Source organism: Schistocerca cancellata, chromosome 2, assembly GCF_023864275.1.
Source record: "Schistocerca cancellata isolate TAMUIC-IGC-003103 chromosome 2, iqSchCanc2.1, whole genome shotgun sequence".
NCBI classification, from domain to species: Eukaryota; Metazoa; Arthropoda; class Insecta; order Orthoptera; family Acrididae; genus Schistocerca; species Schistocerca cancellata.
Genome location: NC_064627.1, coordinates 1,042,713,177 through 1,042,740,078, shown reverse-complemented (window position 1 = coordinate 1,042,740,078; position 26,902 = coordinate 1,042,713,177). Strand labels below are relative to the sequence as shown.

At 41.3% G+C, this 26,902-nt stretch overlaps 1 protein-coding gene across 1 annotated transcript in view; it reads left to right on the top strand.

Annotated features, from left to right (window-relative positions):
* The window catches only part of LOC126163021 (sterol O-acyltransferase 2-like), a 239,914-nt gene that overhangs the window by 148,121 nt on the left and 64,891 nt on the right, over positions 1-26,902 (top strand). Inside the window, exons 5-6 of the mRNA XM_049919891.1 lie at positions 7,182-7,330; positions 26,458-26,597. Of these exons, the coding sequence (XP_049775848.1) occupies positions 7,182-7,330; positions 26,458-26,597 (289 nt within the window). The remainder of the gene's footprint in view (positions 1-7,181; positions 7,331-26,457; positions 26,598-26,902) is intronic.

Below are 26,902 nucleotides of genomic sequence, written 5' to 3'. Positions count from 1 at the left end.
GTACGTCCACCCGGCCTCCAGCATGCCCACTATACGCCCTCGCTCAAAGTCCGTCAACTGCACATACGGTTCACGTCCACGCTGTCGCGGCATGCTACCAGTGTTAAAGACTGCGATGGAGCTCCGTATGCCACGGCAAACTGGCTGACACTGACGGCGGCGGTGCACAAATGCTGCACAGCTAGCGCCATTCGACGGCCAACACCGCGGTTCCTGGTGCGTCCGGTGTGCCGTGCATGTGATCATTGCTTGTACAGCCCTCTCGCAGTGTCCGGAGCAAGTATGGTGGGTCTGACACACCGGTGTCAATGTGTTCTTTTTTCCATTTCCAGGAGTGTATGTATAATGCTATTCTCTTCACATCACCGAACTGAGTAAGTTAGTGCAGTGGTAAAGGCACTGGACTCATCTTTTACTGCAGATTTGTTTAAATTCTTGTCTGGCCATTCTCATGTAGGTTTTCCATTGTTTCCCTAAATCAAGTAAGAAGAATGCTTCGATCTTTCGAAAAGAATGCAGTTAATTTCCTTACCTATCCTTCTCCTAAATAAGCCTGCAATCCATCTCTAACAACCTTATTATGGATGGGATTACACTTTAATCTTCCTTCTTTTGTATCTACTATAAACCTGTACATCATACTGTGAGTTTGGTGCACTGCAGTTAAATACTTTGCCATCAGCATCTGCAAGGGTCAGCCTCCAGATGCCACCTGCGGCTTGTGCATAATTTTGCCATCTACTGGAGCTCTTCCCAACTCTCATCTCTCTCATAAGTGCTAGTGTAGTTTTTCTTGTCAGAGCTACACAGGAGGTCTAAGCTCGCAAAACACAACTGATAGATCTAGCCCCATTTTTGGACACCACCATTGAGCTGACTCTTGTCACTGTTTACACAAGATGTTTTTGGGTGCGCAGAGAAAGTGGGCTACCTGCACAAGGGGACCCAGTGCAAGTTGGCTTGATCCAGTGTGGAAAAATTCCTCTTGTTATCTACTGAGACAGAACACAGTGGTAGCTAGGCTGTGGTGCTGACTGGTTCAGCCCCGCACCTACCAGAGAGCCAGAATGATGAGACATTCTTTGTCCACTTTTGGCACACCAGTTGGTGACATGCTGTGCTGCCAGAATAGAGGCGCACGCCATCCAAGCTTTCTCAAACGATTTTATAGAAAGTGGTCGAAAAAAAAAAAGTTTTGACTTTGCTTATAGTTTTCTGTCAGCTTGCATAGTGAAGTGCCCAAAATTTCGATTATGGTCTTAGTTGTTGGTCGATTTGGGGAAAGGGACTAAACAGTGAGATCATCGGTCCCATTGGACTAGGGAAGGATGGGGAAGGAAGTCAGCTGTACCCTTTTAATGGAACAATCCAGGCATTTGCGTGAAGCATTTAGGGAAACCACAGAAAACCTAAATCAGGATGGCCAGACATGGGCTTGAACTGTTGTCCTCCCAAATGTGAGTCCAATGTGCTAACCTTACTGCCACCTCGCTCGGCTATAGTCTTAGTTAATGTGATATTTGCATTTAAGTATGAGACTCCATGAAATTTGAAAAGTTTGCAATGAAAAATGGAGGTTGCTACAATTTTGAATTTGGTGCATATTAGCCGACCGCGGTGGCCACGTGGTTCTAGGCACTGCAGTCCAGAACCGCGCGACTGCTACGGTCGCAGGTTCGAATCCTGCTTCGGGCATGGATGTGTGTGATGTCCTTAGGTTAGTTAGTTTTAAGTAGTTCTAAGTTCTAGGGGACTGATGACCTCAGATGTTAAGTCCAATAGTGCTCAGAGCCATTTGAACCATTTTGAATTTTTGGTGCATATTACATTGTACATTGCTGTGAATGAAATTTAGCTAACATATGGAAGTTTTCTTCAGACTTACGAGTGGGTCTCTGTCTCGAATCTCAAGAAAATGGAATTTATGTAGCACATTTTGCTTCAGACCACAGGCACACCAGAATGATAGATTTGTAACCTCCCTCATATACCCTAAACCATTAGAGATATCAAAATGAGAGTATGGCAACTGATAGCACACAGTGATGAGAATATTTCGTTCTGTGGTTAACAATACAGAACTTCCTTACCTACAGTTATATATAGCAAAAGGTCTGGTTTTAATTTTATGTTTTCCATCCAGTGTTGTGATTTAAGAGCCTTTGACAGCTATTGAAAAGTGAATTTGTTAGTATGAAAATTAACAAGACATTTCTTCTCTTATTTTACTGCAAACAGAAACAGTGAGGTTTTCCATAAGCTATTGACCTCTGTGGTTGTCAGTTGCTTGTTTAATATGACACTGTTTCAGAATTATTTCGCAATAGTTGCTGCAAGGCTAGTTTGCCCAAATTATACTGTGGTAAAAGAAGCAAAATTAAACCTGTCAACAACAGAAATGTAAGTGTTACGGTACTTGCAACTATTGCTTCTTCAAACGAAAAAAGATTAAGACTTCAGACTCAAATAATTTGCCATGTCATTTGTAATAGTGAAATGTACCAAAGGATTTTCTCCCTGTTCTCCATCTCATAAATATGAAAATAATTTGAAGTAAATAATGTTCTAGGATTTTGTTCTTATCACCATTCAGAGTGAATTGGTGATCTTCTTTGGCTTAATTGTCTTTTACTGTGCTAACCTTAATGAGTAGGCCTAATCGCAACTGGTTCATAGAGTAATGATTATCATGTTTTTGTAACCTTGTTATCCACAGATACATAGGCACCAAATTTATTTATAATAGAATAATGATGCATTTTTGCCAGAGAGCAGAAATGATATATCAAAACTCCGAAGCTGTTAACACTCTGACAACTTGCAGAACCTTGCCAACTAATCGTCGAAGTCAATCTCACTGATGAATTAAGAGTTTGTGTAAGAAGATTCACTCTCTCACTCTGTGGAGGGGTAAAACAGAATGATGGTGCTCTGTTTGTTGTACTTCTTCAAAACTCAAAATAACTGTGGTGTAGAAAGAAATTCAGTCCAAGATGTTCATGATTAAAGGTACAGTGGACTACAGGATTCCCTTGAATTGTGACAGAACTGGCGATTTATTTTCATAGGATTGGTAAACTTTTTTTGTTCAGAGAAGTGCCATCAGTGAAAAGTATTGAGTAATGCATGCATTTACCTAACTGCCACATTAATTTTTTCCTTTGTGCCAGAATACAGTATAAATTGCACAAACTTGTCTTTCAGTAGCTATTACAACATATTTTCGAAACAGGGTGTCTTATTAAAAAAGCAAGAGACGACCAAAGGGGTCCATACCTTACAAAAGACCTCAGTGTGTTGTTTTGCTATAATTTAAGAGAAGAAATTTGTTTATTCCCATACTAAAAAAATCCCTTTGCACTAGCTATCAGTGAATTTTAAAAATTACAGTACTGGGTTGAGAAAAAGGTTAAATAAAAACTGTACCTTCGCCCATTATGAGGCAGATAAAAAAGTTCCCTTGTTAAATGTATGGCAAAACTCTCCTCATTGTCTGCTATCTTCCGCCAAAATCTTATATTGACATGTTGAACGTTTGGGAGATGTGAGGTATGTTACGAATATTTCACTCTCGTGTGTGTGATGTTGGAATTGAATGTGCTACACAAAGTAAATTTTCTTGAGATTGGAGACAGACCTACCTTGTCCCAAGTCTGAAGAAAAACTGAATAACTTAACTAAATTTCAGTTGCCACAACATGTGGTGCAATATTCACCAAACATAAAATTATAATAACCCCTGTTTTCCATGGCAAACTTTTTGAATTTCGCACAGAGTCATACTTAAAAGCAGATATCGTGTAGAGTATCACTATTATTGAAATTTTGGGGCTTCAAAATGAAGCTGATGTACAAAACTGTATGTAATGTAAAAATTAGATTTTTTGCTGATTAGTTTCTGCAAAATTGTGACAGATAGAGTACCGAGCTAACGGAATGTGTGTGGTGCTCTACCTGTAATGGCACTGCAGCAAGGCTAACCAGTATTCTGTGTTCACCTGTAGGTGCATATAGCTGAGCTGGAGAGTGCAATGAGACTTCTGCCTTTCCTTCGGTTCTTACACTTACTCACAGAAGCTCTGTGAGAGTGAAAAACTCTCACTTGTGTACCTAGCTTAAGGATGGTGTAGCTGGCACTTGTCATCAGATGTGTTTTACTATTGATTATACCATTTCTATGCTTATGTATACTTAAATGTGAATGTGTATTAGTACTCTTGTTCTTTGTTGCCACACTATTAGTTGTCTTACATTAAGACACAGTTGATAACAAGTGTGGGGTTCACTTCCATATGCTCCATTTCTTTTGTTGTTCCCTTGATTCTCATGTCTTTGGAGGCAGTGCTCAAGTCTCTCCTTGAGTGAGTAGCAGCAGGCTCTTACAGTTCCTGTTACAAATTTGTCAACCACACTAACTATGCAGTCTTCTATGCCATTGGTGTACCTGCCACCCTTCCTCCCCTCTTACTGTGATTTGCCCTCAGAAGTGGCTTGGCAACACTTTGACTTTTTTGTCACTGATGTTAACATTGTAAGGTTTTCTTTCTCGGCTCTCCCCTTGGATTTACCAGTTGTTGTGCCATTTAGCCCTGCTCAAAGGACCAGTGTCACTTTCATTCAACGGAATATGTAAGCTGTTGTCATTATCCCCATAAATGCACGCATGCTATTGCAGTGCATGTTGAGTTCTCTCAATGTCATAAACAGCCCCAGCAGTCCTACTGGGGTGTGGTGGCTGAACTCCACAGCCTCAGTTGCATATTTCAAGTATGGGCCAATTTATGGCTCCCACTGCAGATAAATTAGTGATTCATTCCTCAACTGTTTTTAGTGGCTGGTGCTGACAATTTGTTTGGTTTTAATTCTTTAAATTCTTTTGGTTTTTCTATTGTGGATGCAATGCATCTCGTTTCTGATCAGGTCTCTTACCAGCAAAATAGATTCTCTGTGTTTAGAGTTCTTGCCCCCTTTTTTTGGGTGTGTTAGGTTGAGCCACTAATTTTATGGCCCACATTACTCTCTAGCCATGTTCTTTAGTGAACGCCCTATTCCAGTGGCCTTGGGCCTTGTGTGGTGAAGTGAAGTCAGTTGCACAGAATGATGCATTTTGAGGTCATTCAGCCTATTAGTCTAGTGAGTGGTCTATCAGTGGTCAACCCCCCCCCCCCATGTCATTGGGGGAGCGGGGGCAGGGGGGAGGCGGGGAAAAACACACACAACTGACTTGGTCAGCTTCACCTCCGTGGTGAAGTTAAAGTGTCTGTTAATGCTCAGTCTATTACTGACACCTATCCGTTGGTCCCATCAGGACAAGTTATTGGCTGAAGTCACTGGGGGTCAGTTTGTTTCAAAACTGATTTATCTGAAGCCTGTTTACAGGTTGCATTGGATGACAATTAGAAACATGCCCTTTGGGATGTACCAATATCAGAGCCTCCTATTGGGTGTGGCGTCACTTGTTATTGGTTGTTGGTTGTCGACACCTTCTCTAAATTTCCGTACATTGTCAGCTACCCTTAGATGTCAGCCTTGGCTATGGTTCAGCCACTTTCCAAAAACTGTTGTATTAAAGGAGTTCCATATAAATTTCTGACAGATAATGGTCTGCAGTTTTTGTCTCAGACCTTCCACGATTTCTTTGCCCATCAAGGCATTCGTCATGTGACTGCTCCTCCATCCCAAATCTAATGGTACTACACCTTCATGCACTTGAATTCTTACAGTTTTACACCAATGAGGGATTGGAGTCCTGCTGGGATTCTCCATGATTCGCTCCTTGCTCTACAATCTGGGGTCCAGGTTTGACCACAGACCAAAATGGATTCCAGCCACTGTCCACAGCTGTGCAGCCATTATCCCTGTGGTGCACACTAATGATGAGCTGGTGGCACATCATCATGATTAGCTGCTTCTTCGTGCCATGGTCAGAGTGACAGGGCCTCCACCTCCCCTTCCTTCCACAGCACCTATACAGGTCTTGTGGGACGTCTCTACCATGTGGGTAGACACAACCGTCTTGTGGATGTCACCACCTCCTGCCTCTCCTCTGGGATCCAGTGCTCAGATGCCTGCTGCCAGACCAACCTGTGAGGCTCCGCTGCCATCAACTGCATGAGCGCCATTGAGTTCCTCAAAACTGGTATCCCTGGCACCCACTGCCAAAAGTGCTGACCCTTCACTCTTAGCACTTTCCACTGCATCTTGGTTAGGGGCTTGGAAATACTTCCTCTGCTCTCATTGACCATGCTCTCTTCTGGGACTATGCCAAAGAGCAGCTGCCGCATGTGTCCACAGCAACACCACTTCCAGCCCTACTCATCAGTTCTGCCACCATCACCACCTGTGGTGAAGGCTGCAGACACCATGGATGTGTCAACAGTTATATAGATGCCTATATCAGAGGAGCACCCTTTCCCCAAGGGGGGAAGGGGTACTGTAATCCTGTACATCATACTTGGATACAGGCTTCTGGCATGGCCACCAGCACATTACATTCAAATACTCCACCATCAGCATTGTGTATGCCACCCACTAGAGGTTGCTCACAACTTGTGCTCACAGCACAGCACCTGCTATGCCATCTATCAGAGCTCTTTCCTATATGAGGACAGCACAGCAGTTGTGAAGCTAGCACAGTGCATACTATGTTGGACGATTCATGGCACTATCTACAGACAAGTTCATTCTCTCAAGCTTGACAGTGCTCTTCATCCTCAGTCAGCAAGACCTGCCTAACTTAAGGAATCGTACGGAACCAGAAAGTGTGCATATGGACCCATGTATTTTTAACAGGTAGCGGATAAACATAAACTTTAGTAGAGTAATCAAAAAAAGGAAATATCTTTTATTTATAAGAATAGATACATCATAGCAAGAACATGTGTTCACAGTGACAAGTCCAAGTATTAATCCAAGCTCGTAATGATGAATAATCGCCTCTGAGCATATTTTGTCACAACTGTATGTTTGTGTATGTTTTAATTATCTAACTTGCATTCATTAAATCATACTCCATAGTGATACTACAGCTTTAACATCAGCTGTATGTATGCACACATAAAATTAAAGTTGATCAAGTAGGTGTTGAAGGCTTAATCTATAACTGGGAATGCTATGTTATGGTATCAATTCCTAAAAAAAATGAGAGGTATAATGATTAAAAATTTTACATTCTTACACAGGTTGAAGCTGGGCTTCTCAACTATATTTTGGAATTTTGATGGGCTACACATTGTAATGGCAACCTGGGTCTCCATGCAACTTGCAGTATTTGCACTGTTCATTGCATTCTGTCACTGGGCATCATTTCGTGTTTCATTGTCCATTTCTGGTAAGTTGTCAAAATTTATAAATGGGACCAAACATAAAATGAAATTCTTAAAAATAATATATTTCTAGACTTGCAGGAAGTTACTGTATTTATGTTTACTACACATTCATTTACAAACAAAATAAGCCTATGAGACACAGTAGATAAGTTAGGAGATGCTGCCAAATAATGCAATTCAATATTTTGTGGCCAACCAGCTTGTAAATTATTTTCTGTTATAAATGTTGGTTTCGTAGAATATTTTTAAAAAATATATATGATTCAGTGGGTGAGAAATCTGCTGCATTTTCTTATAAGCTTGCTAACAAGAATCTAAATATAAAATTGTCTGAAATTATCAACAGTGAACTTCCTTAGCTAATGTTCCATTCTTTTGTACCCATTCTAATTCTTGTTACTCACTTCTCCCACTACAGTACTGATTTTTAATACTCTCTATTCTGATTGTGAAGATAGGAGGAAAAAACCGTAACAGTGTAGTAAAAAATGATTTTCCTATAATGAACACAAGTGAATTGCAAAGTTGAAATTTAAATATTTCTTTCTACTATTTTCTGAAAAAATGTTGGTATTTCTTGCACATTTTGTGGTAATGTAATCTAAGCCATAAATATCATTTTGTAGATTGTCATACCCATGTACCCTGAATTTCTTTTACAATACTCATGGAATTTGCATAAGAAGGGTAGTGTCTCATGCTTCCTGCAGCCATTGTTCCAGATGTAGTTCGAGTGTTATTTATAGTTAAAACAATATCCTTCTGTCAATTATAGGCTTGTTTACTACTCATTTAAATAAAACATGTATCAAATAATACAGTTTTTATTCCATAGATGAAATAACATTCAATCTTTAATGTCCATCTATCGATATTTAAAATGATAACAAAAAGAAGTGATAAAGTACACGAGGGAATTTTACTAGTAGAGAAAAACCTCAGAAATTTAAATTATACCAGAAAAAGGAGACAGTAGTTCAAAGATACAGAGTGCATCTATAATGTTCAATGATCATAACTATATAACAAATCAAAGGGGAAAACTAAAACCAAAAATCTGTAGCTATGTTCCAAATAGTTTCCATTGATCACAATACAATTTTGTAAATATTTATAAAGCTGCAGGAAACAGTAAGTGAAATTTTCATCTTGATTCAGCTGAGGCACTGATGCTACAGGTATTTACACTGATGACCCAAAGTTAGTTGCCTGTTTGTCCATCTTTGATATGAAACAAAATCACTGTTACTGCATATCAGGGATCCAACAGTTTGTTCGTACGTTTACAGAGTTATGTGCATTAGATGTCTATGCACAGGTCATGTAAGTCACATAAATAATGGGCTGCTGATTTGCATATGTGATGATGGTACCAGATAGCAACCCATATGGGTCCCACAGGATTCACATCAGGCAAATTTGCTCACAGAGACATCAGTGTCAGTTCTTCATAATACTCCTCAAACCACTGTAATAATAATAATAATAATAATAATAATATGAATATAATAGAGGGAAACATTCCACGTGGGAAAAATATATCTAAAAAGAAAGATGATGAGACTTACCAAACAAAAGCGCTGGCAGGTCGATAGACACACAAACAGACACAAACATACACACAAAATTCTAGCTTTCGCAACCAATGGTTGCCTCGTCAGGAAAGAGGGAAGGAGAGGGAAAGACAAAAGGATTTGGGTTTTAAGGGAGAGGGTAAGGAGTCATTCCAATCCCGGGAGCAGAAAGACTTACCTTAGGGGGAAAAAAGGACAGGTATACACTCGCGCGCGCACACACACACATATACATCCGCATATACACAACAACAAGCAGACATTTGTAAAGGCAAAGAGTTTGGGCAGAGATGTCAGTCGGGGCGGAAGTACAGAGGCAAAGATGATGTTGAAAGACAGGTGAGGTATGAGCGGCGGCAAATTGAAATTAGAAATTAGCGGAGATTGAGGCCTGGCGGATAGCGAGAAGGGAGGATATGCTGAAGGGCAAGTTCCCATCTCCAGAGTTCTGACAGGTTGGTGTTAGTGGGAAGTATCCAGATAACCCGGACGGTGTAACACTGTGCCAAGATGTGCTGGCTGTGCACCAAGGCATGTTTAGCCACAGGGTGATCCTCATTACCAACAAACACTGTCTGCCTGTGTCCATTCATGTGAATGGACAGTTTGTTTCTGGTCATTCCCACATAGAACGCTTCACAGTGTAGGCAGGTCAGTTGGTAAATCACGTGGGTGCTTTCACATGTGGCTCTGCCTTTGATCGTGTACACCTTCCGGGTTACAGGACTGGAATAGGTGGTGGTGGGAGGGTGCATGGGACAGGTTTTACACCGGGGGGCGGTTACAGGGGTAAGAGCCAGAGGGTAGGGAAGGTGGTTTGGGGATTTCATAGGGATGAACTAAGAGGTTATGAAGGTTAGGTGGACGGCAGAAAGACACTCTTGGTGGAGTGGGGAGGATTTCATGAAGGATGGATCTCATTTCAGGGCAGGATTTGAGGAAGTCTTATCCCTGCTGGAGAGCCACATTCAGAATCTGATCCAGTCCCGGAAAGTATCCTGTCGCAAGTGGGGCACTTTTGGGGTTCTTCTGTGGAAGGTTCCGGGTTTGAGGAGATGAGGAAGTGGCTCTGGTTATTTGCTTCTGTACCAGGTCGGGAGGGTAGTTACGGGATGCAAAAGCTGTTTTCAGGTTGTTGGTGTAATGGTTCAAGGATTCCGGACTGGAGCAGATTCGTTTGCCATGAAGACCTAGGCTGTATGGAAGGGACCGTTTGATGTGGAATGGGTGGCAGCTGTCATGATGGAGGTACTGTTGCTTGTTGGTGGGTTTGATGTGGACGGACGTGTGAAGCTGGCCATTGGACAGGTGGAGGTCAACGTCAAGGAAAGTGGCATGGGATTTAGAGTAGGACCAGGTGAATCTGATGGAACCAAAGGAGTTGAGGTTGGAGAGGAAATTCTGGAGTTCTTCTTCACTGTGAGTCCAGATCATGAAAATGTCATCAATAAATCTGTACCAAACTTTGGGTTGGCAGGCCTGGGTAACCAAGAAGGCTTCCTCTAAGCGACCCATGAATAGGTTGGCGTACGAGGGGGCCATCCTGGTACCCATGGCTGTTCCCTTTAATTGTTGGTATGTCTGGCCTTCAAAAGTGAAGAAGTTGTGGGTCAGGATGAAGCTGGCTAAGGTAATGAGGAAAGAGGTTTTAGGTAGGGCGGCAGGTGATCGGCGTGAAAGGAAGTGCTTCATCGCAGCGAGGCCCTGGACATGCGGAATATTTGTGTATAAGGAAGTGGCATCAATGGTTACAAGGATGGTTTCCGGGGGTAACAGACTGGGTAGGGATTCCAGGCGTTCGAGAAAGTGGTTGGTGTCTTTGATGAAGGATGGGAGACTGCATGTAATGGGTTGAAGGTGTTGATCTACGTAGGCAGAGATGCGTTCTGTGGGGGCTTGGTAACCAGCTACAATGGGACGGCCGGGATGATTGGGTTTGTGAATTTTGGGAAGAAGGTAGGGTGCGGGGTGTTGGTGGGGTCAGGAGGTTGATGGAGTCAGGTGAAAGGTTTTGTAGGGGGCCTAAGGTTCTGAGGATTCCTTGAAGCTCCGCCTGGACATCAGGAATGGGATTACCTTGGCAAACTTTGTAAGTAGTGTTGTCTGAAAGCTGACGCAGTCCCTCAACCACATACTCCCGACGATCAAGTACCACAGTCGTGGAACCCTTGTCCGCCGGAAGAATGACGATGGATCGGTCAGCCTTCAGATCACGGATAGCCTGGGCTTCAGCAGTGGTGATGTTGGGAGTAGGATTAAGGTTTTTTAAGAAGGATTTTAGGAGAGGGTGATTTTGAGGAAGAGGAGGTGGGTCCCGCTGTGACGGAGGACGGAACTGTTCCAGGCATGGTTCAATTTGGATAGTGTCTTGGGGAGTTGGATCATTAGGAGTAGGATTACGATCATTTTTCTTCGTGGCAAAGTGATATTTCCAGCAGAGAGTACGGGTGTAGGACAGTAAATCTTTGACGAGGGCTGTTTGGTTAAATCTGGTAGTGGGGCTGAAGGTGAGGCCTTTGGATAGGACAGAGGTTTCGGATTGGGAGAGAGGTTTGGAGGAAAGGTTAACTACTGAATTGGGATGTTGTGGTTCCAGATTGTGTTGATTGGAATTTTGAGGTTTTGAAGGGAGTGGAGCTGGAAGTGGGAGATTGAGTAGATGGGAGAGACTGGGTTTGTGTGCAATGAGAGAAGGTTGAGGTTTGCTGGGAAAGTTGTGAAGGGTGAGTGAGTTGCCTTTCCGGAGGTGGGAAACCAGGAGATTGGATAGTTTTTTAAGGTGGAGGGTGGCATGCTGCTCTAATTTGTGGTTGGCCTGTAGGAGGATGCTCTGAACAACCGGTGTGGATGTGGGAGAGGAAAGATTGAGGACTTTTATTAAGGATAGGAGTTGATGGGTGTGTTGATTGGCTGAGTGGATGTGTAGGTGAAGGATTAGGTGGGTGAGGGCAATGGATTGTTCAGTTTGGAACTGGTATAGGGAGTGATGGAAAGAAGGGTTGCAGCCAGAGATGGGAACTTTAAGTGTGAGGCCTTTGGGGGTGATGCCAAATGTCAGACAAGCCTGAGAAAATAAAATATGGGAGTGTAATCTGGCTAGGGCGAAGGCATGTTTGCGGAGGGAATGTAAATAAAACTTAATGGGGTCATTGTGGAGGTGTTGTGAGGGTGACATGGTACTAGAAGGTGGAAAGTGGAACATGAGGCTGAAATGAAAATGAAAATAAATATAAAAATATATGGGGAGAGATAAAGGTAAAACCACTTTACGAACGCCTGGAATCCCTACCCAGTCTGTTACCCCCGGAAACCATCCTTGTAACCATTGATGCCACTTCCTTATACACAAATATTCCGCATGTCCAGGGCCTCGCTGCGATGAAGCACTTCCTTTCACGCCGATCACCTGCCGCCCTACCTAAAACCTCTTTCCTCATTACCTTAGCCAGCTTCATCCTGACCCACAACTTCTTCACTTTTGAAGGCCAGACATACCAACAATTAAAGGGAACAGCCATGGGTACCAGGATGGCCCCCTCGTACGCCAACCTATTCATGGGTCGCTTAGAGGAAGCCTTCTTGGTTACCCAGGCCTGCCAACCCAAAGTTTGGTACAGATTTATTGATGACATTTTCATGATCTGGACTCACAGTGAAGAAGAACTCCAGAATTTCCTCTCCAACCTCAACTCCTTTGGTTCCATCAGATTCACCTGGTCCTACTCTAAATCCCATGCCACTTTCCTTGACGTTGACCTCCACCTGTCCAATGGCCAGCTTCACACGTCCGTCCACATCAAACCCACCAACAAGCAACAGTACCTCCATCATGACAGCTGCCACCCATTCCACATCAAACGGTCCCTTCCCTACAGCCTAGGTCTTCATGGCAAATGAATCTGCTCCAGTCCGGAATCCTTGAACCATTACACCAACAACCTGAAAACAGCTTTTGCATCCCGTAACTACCCTCCCGACCTGGTACAGAAGCAAATAACCAGAGCCACTTCCTCATCTCCTCAAACCCGGAACCTTCCACAGAAGAACCCCAAAAGTGCCCCACTTGCGACAGGATACTTTCCGGGACTGGATCAGATTCTGAATGTGGCTCTCCAGCAGGGATAAGACTTCCTCAAATCCTGCCCTGAAATGAGATCCATCCTTCATGAAATCCTCCCCACTCCACCAAGAGTGTCTTTCTGCCGTCCACCTAACCTTCATAACCTCTTAGTTCATCCCTATGAAATCCCCAAACCACCTTCCCTACCCTCTGGCTCTTACCCCTGTAACCGCCCCCCGGTGTAAAACCTGTCCCATGCACCCTCCCACCACCACCTATTCCAGTCCTGTAACCCGGAAGGTGTACACGATCAAAGGCAGAGCCACATGTGAAAGCACCCACGTGATTTACCAACTGACCTGCCTACACTGTGAAGCGTTCTATGTGGGAATGACCAGAAACAAACTGTCCATTCACATGAATGGACACAGGCAGACAGTGTTTGTTGGTAATGAGGATCACCCTGTGGCTAAACATGCCTTGGTGCACAGCCAGCACATCTTGGCACAGTGTTACACCGTCCGGGTTATCTGGATACTTCCCACTAACACCAACCTGTCAGAACTCTGGAGATGGGAACTTGCCCTTCAGCATATCCTCCCTTCTCGCTATCCGCCAGGCCTCAATCTCCACTAGTTTCTAATTTCAATTTGCCGCCGCTCATACCTCACCTGTCTTTCAACATCATCTTTGCCTCTGTACTTCCGCCCCGACTGACATCTCTGCCCAAACTCTTTGCCTTTACAAGTGTCTGCTTGTGTCTGTGTATATGCAGATGTATATGTGTGTGTGTGCGAGTGTATACCTGTCCTTTTTTCCCCCTAAGGTAAGTCTTTCTGCTCCCGGGATTGGAATGACTCCTTACCCTCTCCCTTAAAACCCAAATCCTTTTGTCTTTCCCTCTCCTTCCCTCTTTCCTGACGAGGCAACTGTTGGTTGCGAAAGCTAGAATTTTGTGTATGTTTGTGTCTGTTTGTGTGTCTATCGACCTGCCAGCGCTTTTGTTTGGTAAGTCTCATCATCTTTCTTTTTAGATATAATAATAATAATAATAATAATAATTGGTTTATTTGTCCATAATAACTTTTACAGTCATTGACATTGTCTGTTTATAAATATATGAACATTAATAAGAGCTAGGAATAAAGATAAATTATACAAAACAACATTAAAAATCCTTGATGGAGTACAAACATATATCACTTAACAATTGCTTTAATTTTGTCTCAGATATGCTTCCATTTAATAGTTTTATATTATTTGGTAGTCTGTTATAAAAATGTCGTCCAGCAGAAAATAGACTGTGATCGGTTACTCTTTTATTAGTAAATTTTATGTGGTAGTCCTCTCTATTTTTTGTATTATAATTATGGATTCACAACTGATTATACTATGCTCCATATTTTATTTTACAAACAGTATAATCCTGACAACATATGATGAATATACTGTTAGTATGTAATACATAAGGTAGGATTCTCTGCAGGACTGACATTTACTAATATTAGTTATTATCCTAACTGCTCTTTTCTGGGCTCTGAAACCCCTATCCATGTGTACCAATGGTGCCCCACCCCACATCTCCATACCATTTTGTAGGTGGAAGTGTATGATTCCAAAATATATTTTTTGTAAGAGAGGTGGTGCTATTATGCTAGAAAAGCATTTTAGCAGGTAGGTGTTAGAGGAGACTTTTTTTTACACATATAACACATGTGCTCCTTCCATATAAGATGTTCGTCTACTATAATACCCAGGAATTTATGTTTATCAGTTGTTTCAACTGATAACTCTGGTCAGTATCCACTTGTCTTCATTTATCATTTAGCAGAAACTCTTATCAGAATTGCCTTATCCTTATTTAGTGCCAATTTGTTTCTGTATTTGTTTTTATTGATCCAGGCAATCATAGTATTGTACAGCTGTACATATGATATTGGACAGGTCAAGAGAGCTATTTACAAGTAATTTTTACAAATTGATTTTTACATTATTTTGTAGCAAGGAAATTATCTATCTTAAACAAAACAGTTAATACAAATCATAGAATTGTAAGGTTGTACATACGATATTGTGCAGGTCAAGAGAACATATTTGCAAGTAATTTTTAATAAATTGATTTTACATTATTTTGCAATGAGGAAGTTAGCTATCTTTAATAAAACAGTAAATACAAATGTTGTATGGTAAAATACAAACAGCCAATACAAATGTAATAGTAAAGTAGTCCAGTGTATTTCATAGACATGCACAGTATATAATAATCCAGTATATTTCATAGACATGCACAGTATATAATTTTCAGATCTAATTGAACATTTATCATAAAATTATTTACAATTTTAACCCCTTTCAAAAAAATGATCAACTGCATAAAAACAATGGTCCAAGAGATATTTTTTTAACTTATGTGTCAGGCTCTTGGGTTCTTTGTTGCTTTGATTTCATTTGGTAAATTATTATACATTTGTATCCCAACATTTAAAACACTTTTTTGGTAGCAGGTAGTTCTGGACTGAATCATATGTAGGTCAGATTGCTGCCTTGTTGCATGGTTATGAATATCTCCATTGAATTTTAGTGTGCACTCACTGTTTAACAGGTATGACTTGACAAATAAGACGATATTATAAATGTAAGCAGAGGGCAGTGTCATAATGCCATTTGTTTTGAAATGTTGTCTGCATGATTCGTTATGTCTTAGATTACTTATTATGTGTATTGCCTTTTTTTTGCATTTTGAAAATATATCTACCTCCAGGTGAGTTCCCCCAAAATATGATTCCATACTGTAATATAGAATGGAAGTAAGCATAATATACATGTATGAGAACAGATTTTGTGACTGATTTTTTGAGCATCCTTAAAATGTAACACACAGTTGATAGCTTTTTTGAGATATAATTTGTGTGAGTCTCCCACTTAAGATTTTCTTCAAGCCATATGCCAAGAAACTTGAGAGTCCACACACATAAGCTCATGGTTATTTAAAATCACATCAGGCATTTCTTGTTTTTGGGATGAGAGTCTGAAGTTGATGTACGTTGTTTTCTGTATGTTTATAATCAGTTTGTTCTCGTTGAACCATTTGCTGAGTGACAACATAAAAGGTTTAATTTTTTGGTTGTGGTCCTCTGTATCAGTACCTGTTATTAGTATACTCATGTCATCGGCAAATAGTGTGGTATGTCCTGTAGCAAGCTTCGTGCGTATATCATCAATGTATAGCAAAAACAGTATGGGTCCCAGGATTTAGCTTTGTGGCACACCATATCTAATACGCATTGTGTCAGAGGAGTGGACAGTAGATTGATGGGTGGTTGTTTCCTTTTTTTCAAAATTAATTTCAACTTTTTGAAATCTGTTTGACAGGTAAGATTCTAACCATTTGTTAGCAATTCCTCTTATACCTTTATTTGCTAACTTCTTAAGGAGTATGGTATGGTCAATTACATCAAAGGCTTTGGATAAATCTAAAAAGATACCAGTAGTGATTTACTTATTATCCAGTGCTTTTAAGGTTTTGTTGAGATATTCATAGATAGTTGTGGTAGTTGTCTTTTGCTTTCTAAAGCCATACTGGTGTTTTGTTAATAAGGATAGTTTATCAGTAAAGTCTTCCAATCTGGTGTAAAATAATTTTTCAAATATTTTTGAGAATGAGCTGAGTTGTGCTATGGGCCTATAATTGGCTACATCATTTTTAGAGCCCTTTTTGTGAAGTGGGGTAATTTTAGAAGTCTTTAGTAGGTCAGGGAAAACTCCATTTGGAAAGGATGCATTTATTATGTGGGTTAGGGGTTCTACAATGGATTCTCCACATTTCTTTACAATTAAATCAGGAATGTTGTCACTACCACTGGAGTACTCATTCTTTAGTCCTTTTATTGCTGTAAGTACTTCAGTATTGGAGACTTTGTGAAGAAACATTGATGCCTGTTCTGGTATGGTTTCTATTAGTGTTTGATGTTGAGTATTTGGTCTGTGGCAGATGTTCTTTATCAGATTTTCTGCTATTTTGCTGAAATAGTCATCAAAACCATTTACTATTTTTTGGGGATCTGATGTGACTTCATCAATTAGGTTTAGTTTTAATGTTTTGTTTATAACATGCTGCTTACTGTTTGTTTCATTTTTTACAACTGTCCACAAGCCTTTCATTTTATTGTTAGATTCCTTTATAAATTTATCATTGTATAATTTTTTTGCTTGTTGGATAACTTTTCTGTAGATTGCAAAATAGGTCTTACAATATGACCTAAACTGATCATCGACATCATGGTGTTTCATGTGATTTTTTAAGTCACGCTTTTTTTGGCTGGAAATCCTTATCCCATTTGTTACCCATGAGTTTGTGTGTTTGTTTCCAATTTTCCTGGATTTTAGTGGGAATGCAGTATTGAAGTGGTGGAGAAATATTTCATGGAAGGAATTAAATATGTAGTTTACATCATTTTCTTTATAGACCTCTGCCCAGTTTTCAGCCCTTAACAGATAGTTAAAAAGCCTTATATTATCATCATTAAATTGCCTTTGCATTTTAGTTATTGTGGGATATTGTCCTATGTAATTTAAATTTGCTGTTAGTATTTGGGCTTCATCGTCACTGTAACCTGTGCTGATGACTTCGATTGAGTGGTGTCCTTCGTCTGCGTTTATGAAAATCTGATCTAAAGCTGTTTTTTAATTTTTTGTGATCCTGGTTGGTGTGTTTACAGTTGGGGATAGGTTGAATGAATTTGTAATATTCAACAATTCATCTTTGTTTTTACCAGGTGTGAGGAAGTCAATATTAAAATCTCCACTTATTAATAGATTTTTGTTTAGTGAGTGAATTTTTGTGAGTAGTGCTTCGAGGGAGTGTTGGAAGGTTTGGATGTTCCCATCAGGGGCTCTATATACATTCAGTATCAATAGATTATAGTCTGTTAAGATAATTAAGGAGAATTCAAAGTCTGTTTCTATTTGCATATTACTGTACTTTGTGAGTCTTTTGTTTCTTAAATTTTTTTTTTGTTTTTTTTTTTTTTTTTTTGGCATAGATTGCTGTACCACCTTCCTTACTTTTGTTCTGACAAGAATAACCAGCTAGAGTAAATGCGCCAAGTGGCGTTTTTTAAATTTTGTCTTCTGTTAACCAGTGTTCAGTAATACAGTGTGACTTTGTTTTTTGGAAGAGATCTATTTCTAGTAACTTATTAAACATTGACTGCACATTATGGTGTAATATTTTAAAGGATAATAGTGACTGTTTTCCAATGGAGTGATTTTTGACACCACTCACCGGGTTTTCTTGTAGTTTTGGTTCATGAAGATTTTGCTCTGCATCTGTTTTCCTTTGGTTTGCTGCTACTGGTGTTCTTGCCCATAAAAAATCCTGGCTGTAGGCTGGAGGTCTGCGTTTTCGTGTTGAAGATCTTGTCAAAGTTTACAGTGGTACTGATTTGGAGTGTGGCTGCACATTTTTTGCTGTTTCCACTTGGATGTCGTGGGCTGGCTGATTTGTGGCACTTGACGAGATATTTGCATAGGATGTTGGTGGTGACTTGGTGCTGACTGTGGATACCTTCTTTTCTAAAACTGTTTCTGATGTTTTCCTTGATGACCCTGACTGTATATTCACTTTTGATGTTGTTACTGATGGCTCTTCAGCTCCTGGTGTTGTTGTTGGTTCAGCTGCAGTATTGCTCATTCTTCTGAGATTGTCCACCTGGTACTCAGTGATGAGGCTAATGTTATCTGTATTATTTTGCCCTACTAAGTGTTTTGTAGAGCCCCAGCTTATGAAGAAGGTATCATCAGCATAATTTACTTGGTTTGAATGTTGTAGAATTAATGTACACAATAAACAAAAAAGGTCTGAGAATGCGTCCCCAAGGGGCTCCATAGTTAAGAAGTTTATAAAATGATTTTACTTGTTTGTGTATATCCCCCAGTTGCATGATATGGTTTAACACATTATCTTCTGTCAGCAAGGTAGGATCTTAAAAAATCTAATGCTACTCAAGTGACTCCGTAAGTTTCTAATTTATATAGAAGAATGGGATGGTTTACAGAGTCAAAGGCCTTTGATACATCTAAAAAGTTGCCAACAACTTCGTTTCTATCATTAAATTTATCCAGTACCATTTGAAAAAGTTTAGCTACAGCTGTTATTGTAGATCTGCCCTTCCTAAAACCACACTGAGAACTTTTTAGTAGATTGTACTCTCAGAAATGTGGTTCAAGTTGAAAAAGAAGTAGCCTTTCCAACCACTTCCCAAGTGCTGATGTTACTGAAATAGGCCTATAATGTTGTATATCAGTAAGTATTCCCTTTCTATGCACTGGTCTTATTTCAGTGACTTTTAACAAATCAGGAAATGACCCCTGACTGAAAGAGCTAATTATTAAATGATGTAGTGGCTTTGTTAATTCATTATTGCATTCTCTCAGAAATTGGGCTGAGATGTACCAGCCACTAGATGTATTTGCTTTTAAGCTGGAAATGGTTTTCAGGATTTACAGTTCTGTAACACACCTCAGGAAGAGTGAATTACTGACATTGCTGGGCTTTAGCACCTGAGTCACACACTTGCTCCCTACTCATCTGACTAAGTTGGTCTAAGAATCTCTCACATACCTTATTTGGGTTACTCAGCAATTTTTCATTCGCTCTTATTATTATGTTAGTGAACACTGCATTGTCACTTCCCTTGCTTTTGTTGTTTACTATAACCCATGGTGTATTGCCAACATTGCTGCACTACCTCATCAGTTCTGCATACATCTGTGTTTTTAATGTCTTAAGTGCTTCCTTGTAGGTTACTCTACAGGCTTTGTATTTGAATTGGAAATACTGCAGTTTGATGTCTCTAAAAAGAATATGTAAATCATTCATATCTTCCTTTAATTTTATCACATTGGGGGGAAGTTTAAGATTCTCGGAACTGTCGGTTTTCCTTAGTTTTCTGACCACTGGGCATGCCTGATTAAGACAATGTAGCATGTTTCTGGCTGCAAGATGTGAACAACTGTATTGCTGAAAGGTGACATCAACATTGCAAAGACACACAGCATAAAGAGATTCAAATGGGCCGCATCTGTCGGAATGCCTTCAATTACTACCACAGGTCCCATGCAAGTGCAGGAGAAAGTCATAGCACAGTAGTTCTCCCACCAGCCTGCATCTGTACCACAATTTTCTTGAGCTTCCAGCTACATCAAGTAGTTGGTAGCCTATGAGCCGGTCATCAAATGCTCCTTAGTTGTTGTGATAATGACTCAGGACAATAGTTGTTGTGGTAATAACTGAGGACAACTCCACTGAATGCTCATTGGTATTTAACCACTTGATGCAGGTGCAAGATGAAAGCTGAAAAAGTTTAAGTATATGTACAGTCAGAACTACTGTATCAAAGTCCTCTGCGCACACACACACTATTGCAGGTGCCTGGGGGTCTTGTACGGCCAAATTGTGTGTCATATGTTTCCACCTGGTCTGGTCTTACCACAGTGTTGCAATGTTCTTTAAAACGTTTTGTTGTATCTATGAATGTAAATATATAGATAAATGGTAGAGCTGCTGTTGATGACATCAGTAGACTATCAAAGCATTCAACAAATTGGAGTTTATTTGTTTTGTTTATGTGGATTTTTTCTTGAGGTTTACATAAGACATAATTAAAATGTCCTGTTACATCACTCATATCAGTAGCCAACCGGCAAGTATGATAGTAACAATAGACAAACAAAAGGAAATTTTTAAGAAGCAACATACATTTACTGACTCAAAGTACTTAGGCAGCAACATAATTATTACAAACCCTGCAACTGTGTTTTACCATTTCTGTAAGACAAGATGAGAAATCTAAAAAGTTTATTAAGGTTTCCAGGTGGAGATGAGAAAGTTACAAAGTTTAATATCTTGTTGATATGGGGAAAAAAACACCTAGTAAGACCAGTTTGAGGTATGATTTGGCTGATGTGGTTTAGAGTAGCTTAAATTAGAATGATCAGATGAGGAACTGAATACTGATTCTCCTGAGTTGCAGTCCAACCACACCCCCTCCCCACTCTCGCCACCTCCCTTGCACCAATATTAATCAATGTGCTACAGTAGCTGGATTTCTTTATCATAAGACTCCCTTTAAATGTGTATGGCTCTTAACTGTATCCAGTCACATGTTTATTTCTCCATTCATGATGTGAACAATGGCCATTGTACTAGCACTATAGGATTGATGAGTAAATCTCTTGAAGGAAATATGTATGTGTGGATTACAAGTGGTGTTATGAAACCAAAGTTTCATGTCATTGTCTTTTCATGCAGTTCTGATTCATCCCTTTTTACTGACAAACATAAGCAGTCTGTGTGAGGAAAGTCCTCTTTTAATGTATCTAAAATGAAAAGTTGGTCAGTTTTGATCAAAACAGCATCTACTGCCCAATCATGAATGCTGTTTACTTGGAACATGGTGGGTGACATACATGTGACAGTTGCTGCCCATAATAGACTAAATATGGTACAGGGCATAATTTTCCTATGCGCCAACTTGGAGCAATGGGGTGTACAGTTCGTCATGTACATAGGGCACCAGAGGACAATTGGGTCACCACCAGTGCCTTTATCTTGGCCTTTGAGTGTGATTTATTGCCTGAAAAGGTCAAGGTGATGGTATACCAATGCAATGTGAAACTGCACGTCTGCTCCCCTCCACCCCCCCCCCCCCCAAATGCAGTGTTTAAAGTTTTTGAAATTGAGGAGGCAGATGTGTTAGTCTTGAATGACTAACCCCTTCTGTAGAGACTGTGGATGAGCACTGCAGGTGCCCCTCCCCCATCTGTATCAACTGGGAAAGACCTATTCTCCCTGCTCATCAGAATGCACTGTTTTCTGAGGGAGAAGAAAATAAAAGAATACAAGACTCAGCAGAAACTAATGTACCAAAGGGCCAAGAAGAAGTAAGTACAGTTGCACCCATGAAGTAAAACAATGTCATATGCTACAACTACGATGACATCACTTCCTTTGGTGGCATGACTCCTGTCCATTACACCTACTACAGAGGGCCCTCAGGACCACTATACCATGCCTGCCCCCCCCCCCCCCCCTTTCCCCCGGATGGTTGATGGCTTCCCTTCTGCTGCTTCACCCACACCTACTTTGGGATCGATGGCTTCCCATGCACCAACATCAGGGACATTGGTCCCCATCTCCCAGCCAGAGATGAATCACCTTCCTCAAGCTTTTCTTGCCAGGAAGGGGTCCCTCGGGACACTTCCCTCCAAGGTTTCCACCAGTCTACAAATGGACACCAGCCAGTGGCTGAAGGATCCAATGATTGCTCTTCACAAGACGTATCGATTCTTAGGACTGGTTTTAGACGCCCGATTGACTTGGCTACCTCACTTTCGTCAGCTTAAGTGAGAGTGCTGGCAGCACCTCAGTGCTCTCCACAGCCTGAGCAACACCAACTGGGTTGCAGATCACTCTACACTGCCACAGCTCTACAGTGCCCTTGTTCAATCCCGCCTTGACTATGGGAGTCTGGTTTACAGTTTGGCGGCGCCCTCAGCATTGCATTTACTCAACCCACTGCACCACTAAGGCATCCACCTAGTGACGGCGGGAGCTTATAGAATGAGTCGGGTGACCAGTGTCCTGGTGGAGGCCAGAGTCCCTCCATTGCGGATCTGACGTGTGCAACTGCTCCCAGTTACATTGCACACATTCGTAGTTCTCCTGAGCATCGAAATTACTGTCTCCTTTTCCCACCTGCGGCAGTTTGTCTCCTGCATCTGTGGCCCAAGTCAGGGCTCACGATTGCGGTTCGAGTACAATCCCTTCTCTCTGAACTGGAGTCCTTCCCTTTACACCTGCATGGTGTACACCTCGGCCGAACTACTCTGTTAACCCTGCCGCTCTCTGCTGTCACTTCCTCGTGATTCTTGACGTGTTCTGGGGCTCTGAAGTTGTTTACACTGATGGCTGATGGTAATGTTGGCTTCGCCTATGTCCTAAGAGGCCATATTGAACAGCATTCCTTGCCCACTGGCTGCAGTGTTTTCACTGCAGAGCTTGTGGCCATATCTCGTGCACTTCAGTACATCCGTTCCTGTTCTGGTGAGTCATTTCTTCTCTGTTCTGACTCCCTGAGCAGCTTATAATCTATCGACCAGTGCTACCCTTGCCATCCTTTGGTAGCAAGCATCGAGGAGTCCATCTCTGCCCTGGAATGGTCCAGTCTTTCAGTGATGTTTGTGTGGACCCCAGGACATGTCGGAATCCCAGGCAATGAACTTGCTGACAGGCTGGCCAAACAGGCTATGCGCAAACTACTCCTGGAGATGGTCACCTCTGAAACTGAACTGCACTCTGCCTTATGCTGCAAGGGTTTTCAGCTTTGGGAGACAGAGTGGCATAACAGTAAGCACAACAAACTGTGTGTCATTAAGGAGTCTGTGAATGTATGGAAGTCCTCCCTGTGGGCTTCTTGCAGGGAATCAGTTGTCCTTTGTCAGCTCCACATTGGCCATACGTAGCTCACACATGGTTACCTCCTCTGTCGTGAGGACCCACCTCAGTGTCGCTGTGGCTTCCAAATTACAGTTGTCCACCTCTTGCTGAGCTGCCCACATTTATCTGCTCTGCAGGGGACTTTTAACTTTCCCAACACCCTACCTTCAGTGTTGGGTGACAATGCCTCAACAGCAGCTTTAATTTTACGTTTTATTTGTGAGGGTGGGTTTTATCATTTGATCTGAGTTTTAGCACATGTCCTTTGTCCCTCTGCATCCTCCACCCTAGAGCTTTTAGGGTGGAGGTTTTAATGTGTTGCAGGGTGGCTGGCTTCTCCATTTTTATTCTCATGGTCAGCCAGGCATGGTAATCTGCTTTCTTGTTTTTAATCTCCTCTCTCTGTTTCTTGTGTCTCTGTGGTTTTCTTGTCTGGTTTTGTCCATTGTAGTGTTTGTTGTCCTTCTGTCACACTTATGGTTCTTCCTTTCTGCTGTTATTGTGCCGTACATCATTTTTGTTTTCTTCTTTCGCTTGGGTAATTGTTCTACTGGGAACAAGGGACCTATGTCCTCGCAGTTTGGTCCTTTTCACCCCTTTTAAACCAACCAACCAATTTTTCTCCCTCCTGGACACATCCCAGAGTTCAGAAGTAGTCTATACTGATGGCTTGACGGTTGCTGGTCACATGGGCTTTACTTGTATTCACATCGGACATACTGCACTGTGCTTCTTGCCAAATGGCTGTAGTGTTTGCACCAGTGGGTCCTCTCTCATAGGCAGCAACTCCTTGAACAGTTTGCAAGCTCTCAACCAGTGTTACCCTTACCATCCATTGGGCACTGCTATCCAGGATTCCCTGTATGCCCTTCTACAATGTGGATTCTCAGTGACCTTTGTTTGGACCCCTGGAGAATGAACTTGCTGATAGCCTGGCAAAACTGGCTACCATCAAATTGACTCTTGAGATTGGTATTCCAGAAACAGATCTCTGATCAGTATTACGCCATCAAGTCTTAGGAATCTGGAATGCGGAATGGCTCACAGTGGCTTCACCAAACATCCTACAGATGATAAAGGATACTACAAATCTGTGGAGGTCCTGCAAGCAGACCTCTCAGAAAGGCTCTAGGCTCTACTGCTGGCTCTGCACCAGCCATACTTTGTTGACTCATGGTCATCTCCTCTGTCACGAGGACCCACACCACTGTCATTGCAGATACCATTGGATGGTGGTCCTCATTTTGCTGAACTGTCCCAACTAGCCACCCTGCAGTGGTCTCTTTAAATTTCCCTGACTCAATACTCCTGGTGTTAGGAGACAATACATCATTGTCTGACTTAATTTTGCATTTTATTTATTAAGGGGGCTTTTACCCCTCCCTTTAAGGGAGGGCCATTCAACATTATTCACCCATTGACCAGTTGGCAGAACACTCTGTTACCACATCTGCCCAGACTGGGCTGCAGCTGTCTGGGCTTGGTGGCCCAACCCGGTCCTCATCCTGCCTGCTCTTTTACTCTTCTTCTCCCCTCTCGTGTGATCTGTCAGGCTTGTTCACCTGTCTGTGCTTCTCTTGCCCTGTCTATGTTGCTAGTCTTTCTTGGGTAATTTCTGAGTAGAGTACCTCTGGTAAATGGCAGAGAGTGGGGAATGTTTGTCACCTTATTGCTATTGGGAGCCTCTGGCTGCTTCTTAGATGATGCACCTTGCATGCCTTTCTTCCTCTGGCTCCCTTTCTTCCATTCATTCCTTATCTCACCTCTGTTGACCTTTTGTAGATCTTTTGTCTTTCTTCCACTGGGTTTTGCCTGTTTGAGAAGAAAGGGACTGATGACTTGGTAGTCTGGGCCACTTATTCATCCATCCAGCCACGAACAATAAGAACCAGTAATTAGAAATTCCTGTGTTTTTAAGATAATTTCTAAAAGAACCTTTAAATCATTGAATGAAAGGCTTCTCTGTAGGTGCAAGCTACAAAGCAAAAGGCAACATGGCCAGCTTGTTTCAGTGTACATGAAAATTATCATATGCATGGGAATATAAATTATAATTGTAACAGTTAAGACCCGTAGTGGGTGATGGAAGCTTTTGTCAATAATTGCAGGTTGAACTTCAGAACAATTTATTCATGGCACAAGTTCACAAAAAGTTGGTTTGGCTAGCAACTGAAAGGTTGTTCATGATCACTTAAAAGTAACAGGAGTGAAGTCCAGTGGTATAACAACAATTCTGTAGGGAAGCCTCATCCCTAGTGGCTGTAGGAACAGTGTCTGTAGGGTCACTCTGTATGGCATACCATGAAGCAGTGTGTACATAGTGTGGTATAGAGTGGAGTGTGTGCACCGGTCTCAGCAAGTTCATATTGATGTGTTATGAATTGTAGCTGGCTCCTGGCCTGGAAGTGAGTGAGCAATTGCATGCTGTTGCTAGAGGTTGCACTCCATCTTAAATATCTAGCAGTTGGGAGCGCATCCATGATAGTGATAAGCAGATGAAATGTGTTTTCTTGATAGCAGTGACACAGATTTCCTGAAGCATGCATTGCTTGTAAGTGTGGCTCATGGAGCCTGTGACAATAGCAGTATCAACAGAGTCTTTGTAAATCGTATCATGTCCACAACACGCCAAATGATATCTGTAAAAAGTCTGGTGGAGAGAGACCTGTGGGCCAAGGGTAAGCAAACTAGCAGAATGCAGACACGGTGCCAGAAGTGTAATATAATTAGTCTAGAGCTGATATTCGACAATAACAGTATTGATTCCTGTAATATACATCTTGAGGTATTACGTACCAGAAATTTATATCTCCTGTGCTCCGTAAGTGTAAATTTGAGTCTTAATCCTCATTTTTCAATCCAGAATCGCTCTTTCTGTGGTATTGATGTGAATTACAAAATAAAGCTACATGAAGAATGTTATGTGTATGTACTTTCCTACTGATATACTAGAAAGTTGAATTCTATGCATGTGCTTATTCATCAGTTTACTTACAGGATATCAGAGAAAACTTCTGGACAACAGTGCTCTGATTGTTCTAATTGCCTACAAAATTGGTTTTCTGGTGCTGCCAGTATGTGTTATACAATACAATCAGTTACCTCCTATCTCAGCTATGATCATTCTTTGTGAGCAAGTAAGTATTGCAGTCTGTGAATTTGTGACACTTCTGTATGTAGTGCATACATAATTATTAATGAAGTAGTAGTAAAGTTCAAATCATACTTCATGTGAACTTCTTCAGATGAGATTAGAGATTAAATGAGATGTACTTCTCATTCCAGTAGGTCCATAGTGAGAAGATCCATAAAATAACACACAATGTTACACAAAAAATATTGTCAACAGGGATTTAAGAAAAAGTAAGCTTATAGTGAAAGAATTACAGATAAGGCACAATTCACGGCTTAGTACAAAGTACTTATCTGATTGTGATCTTCC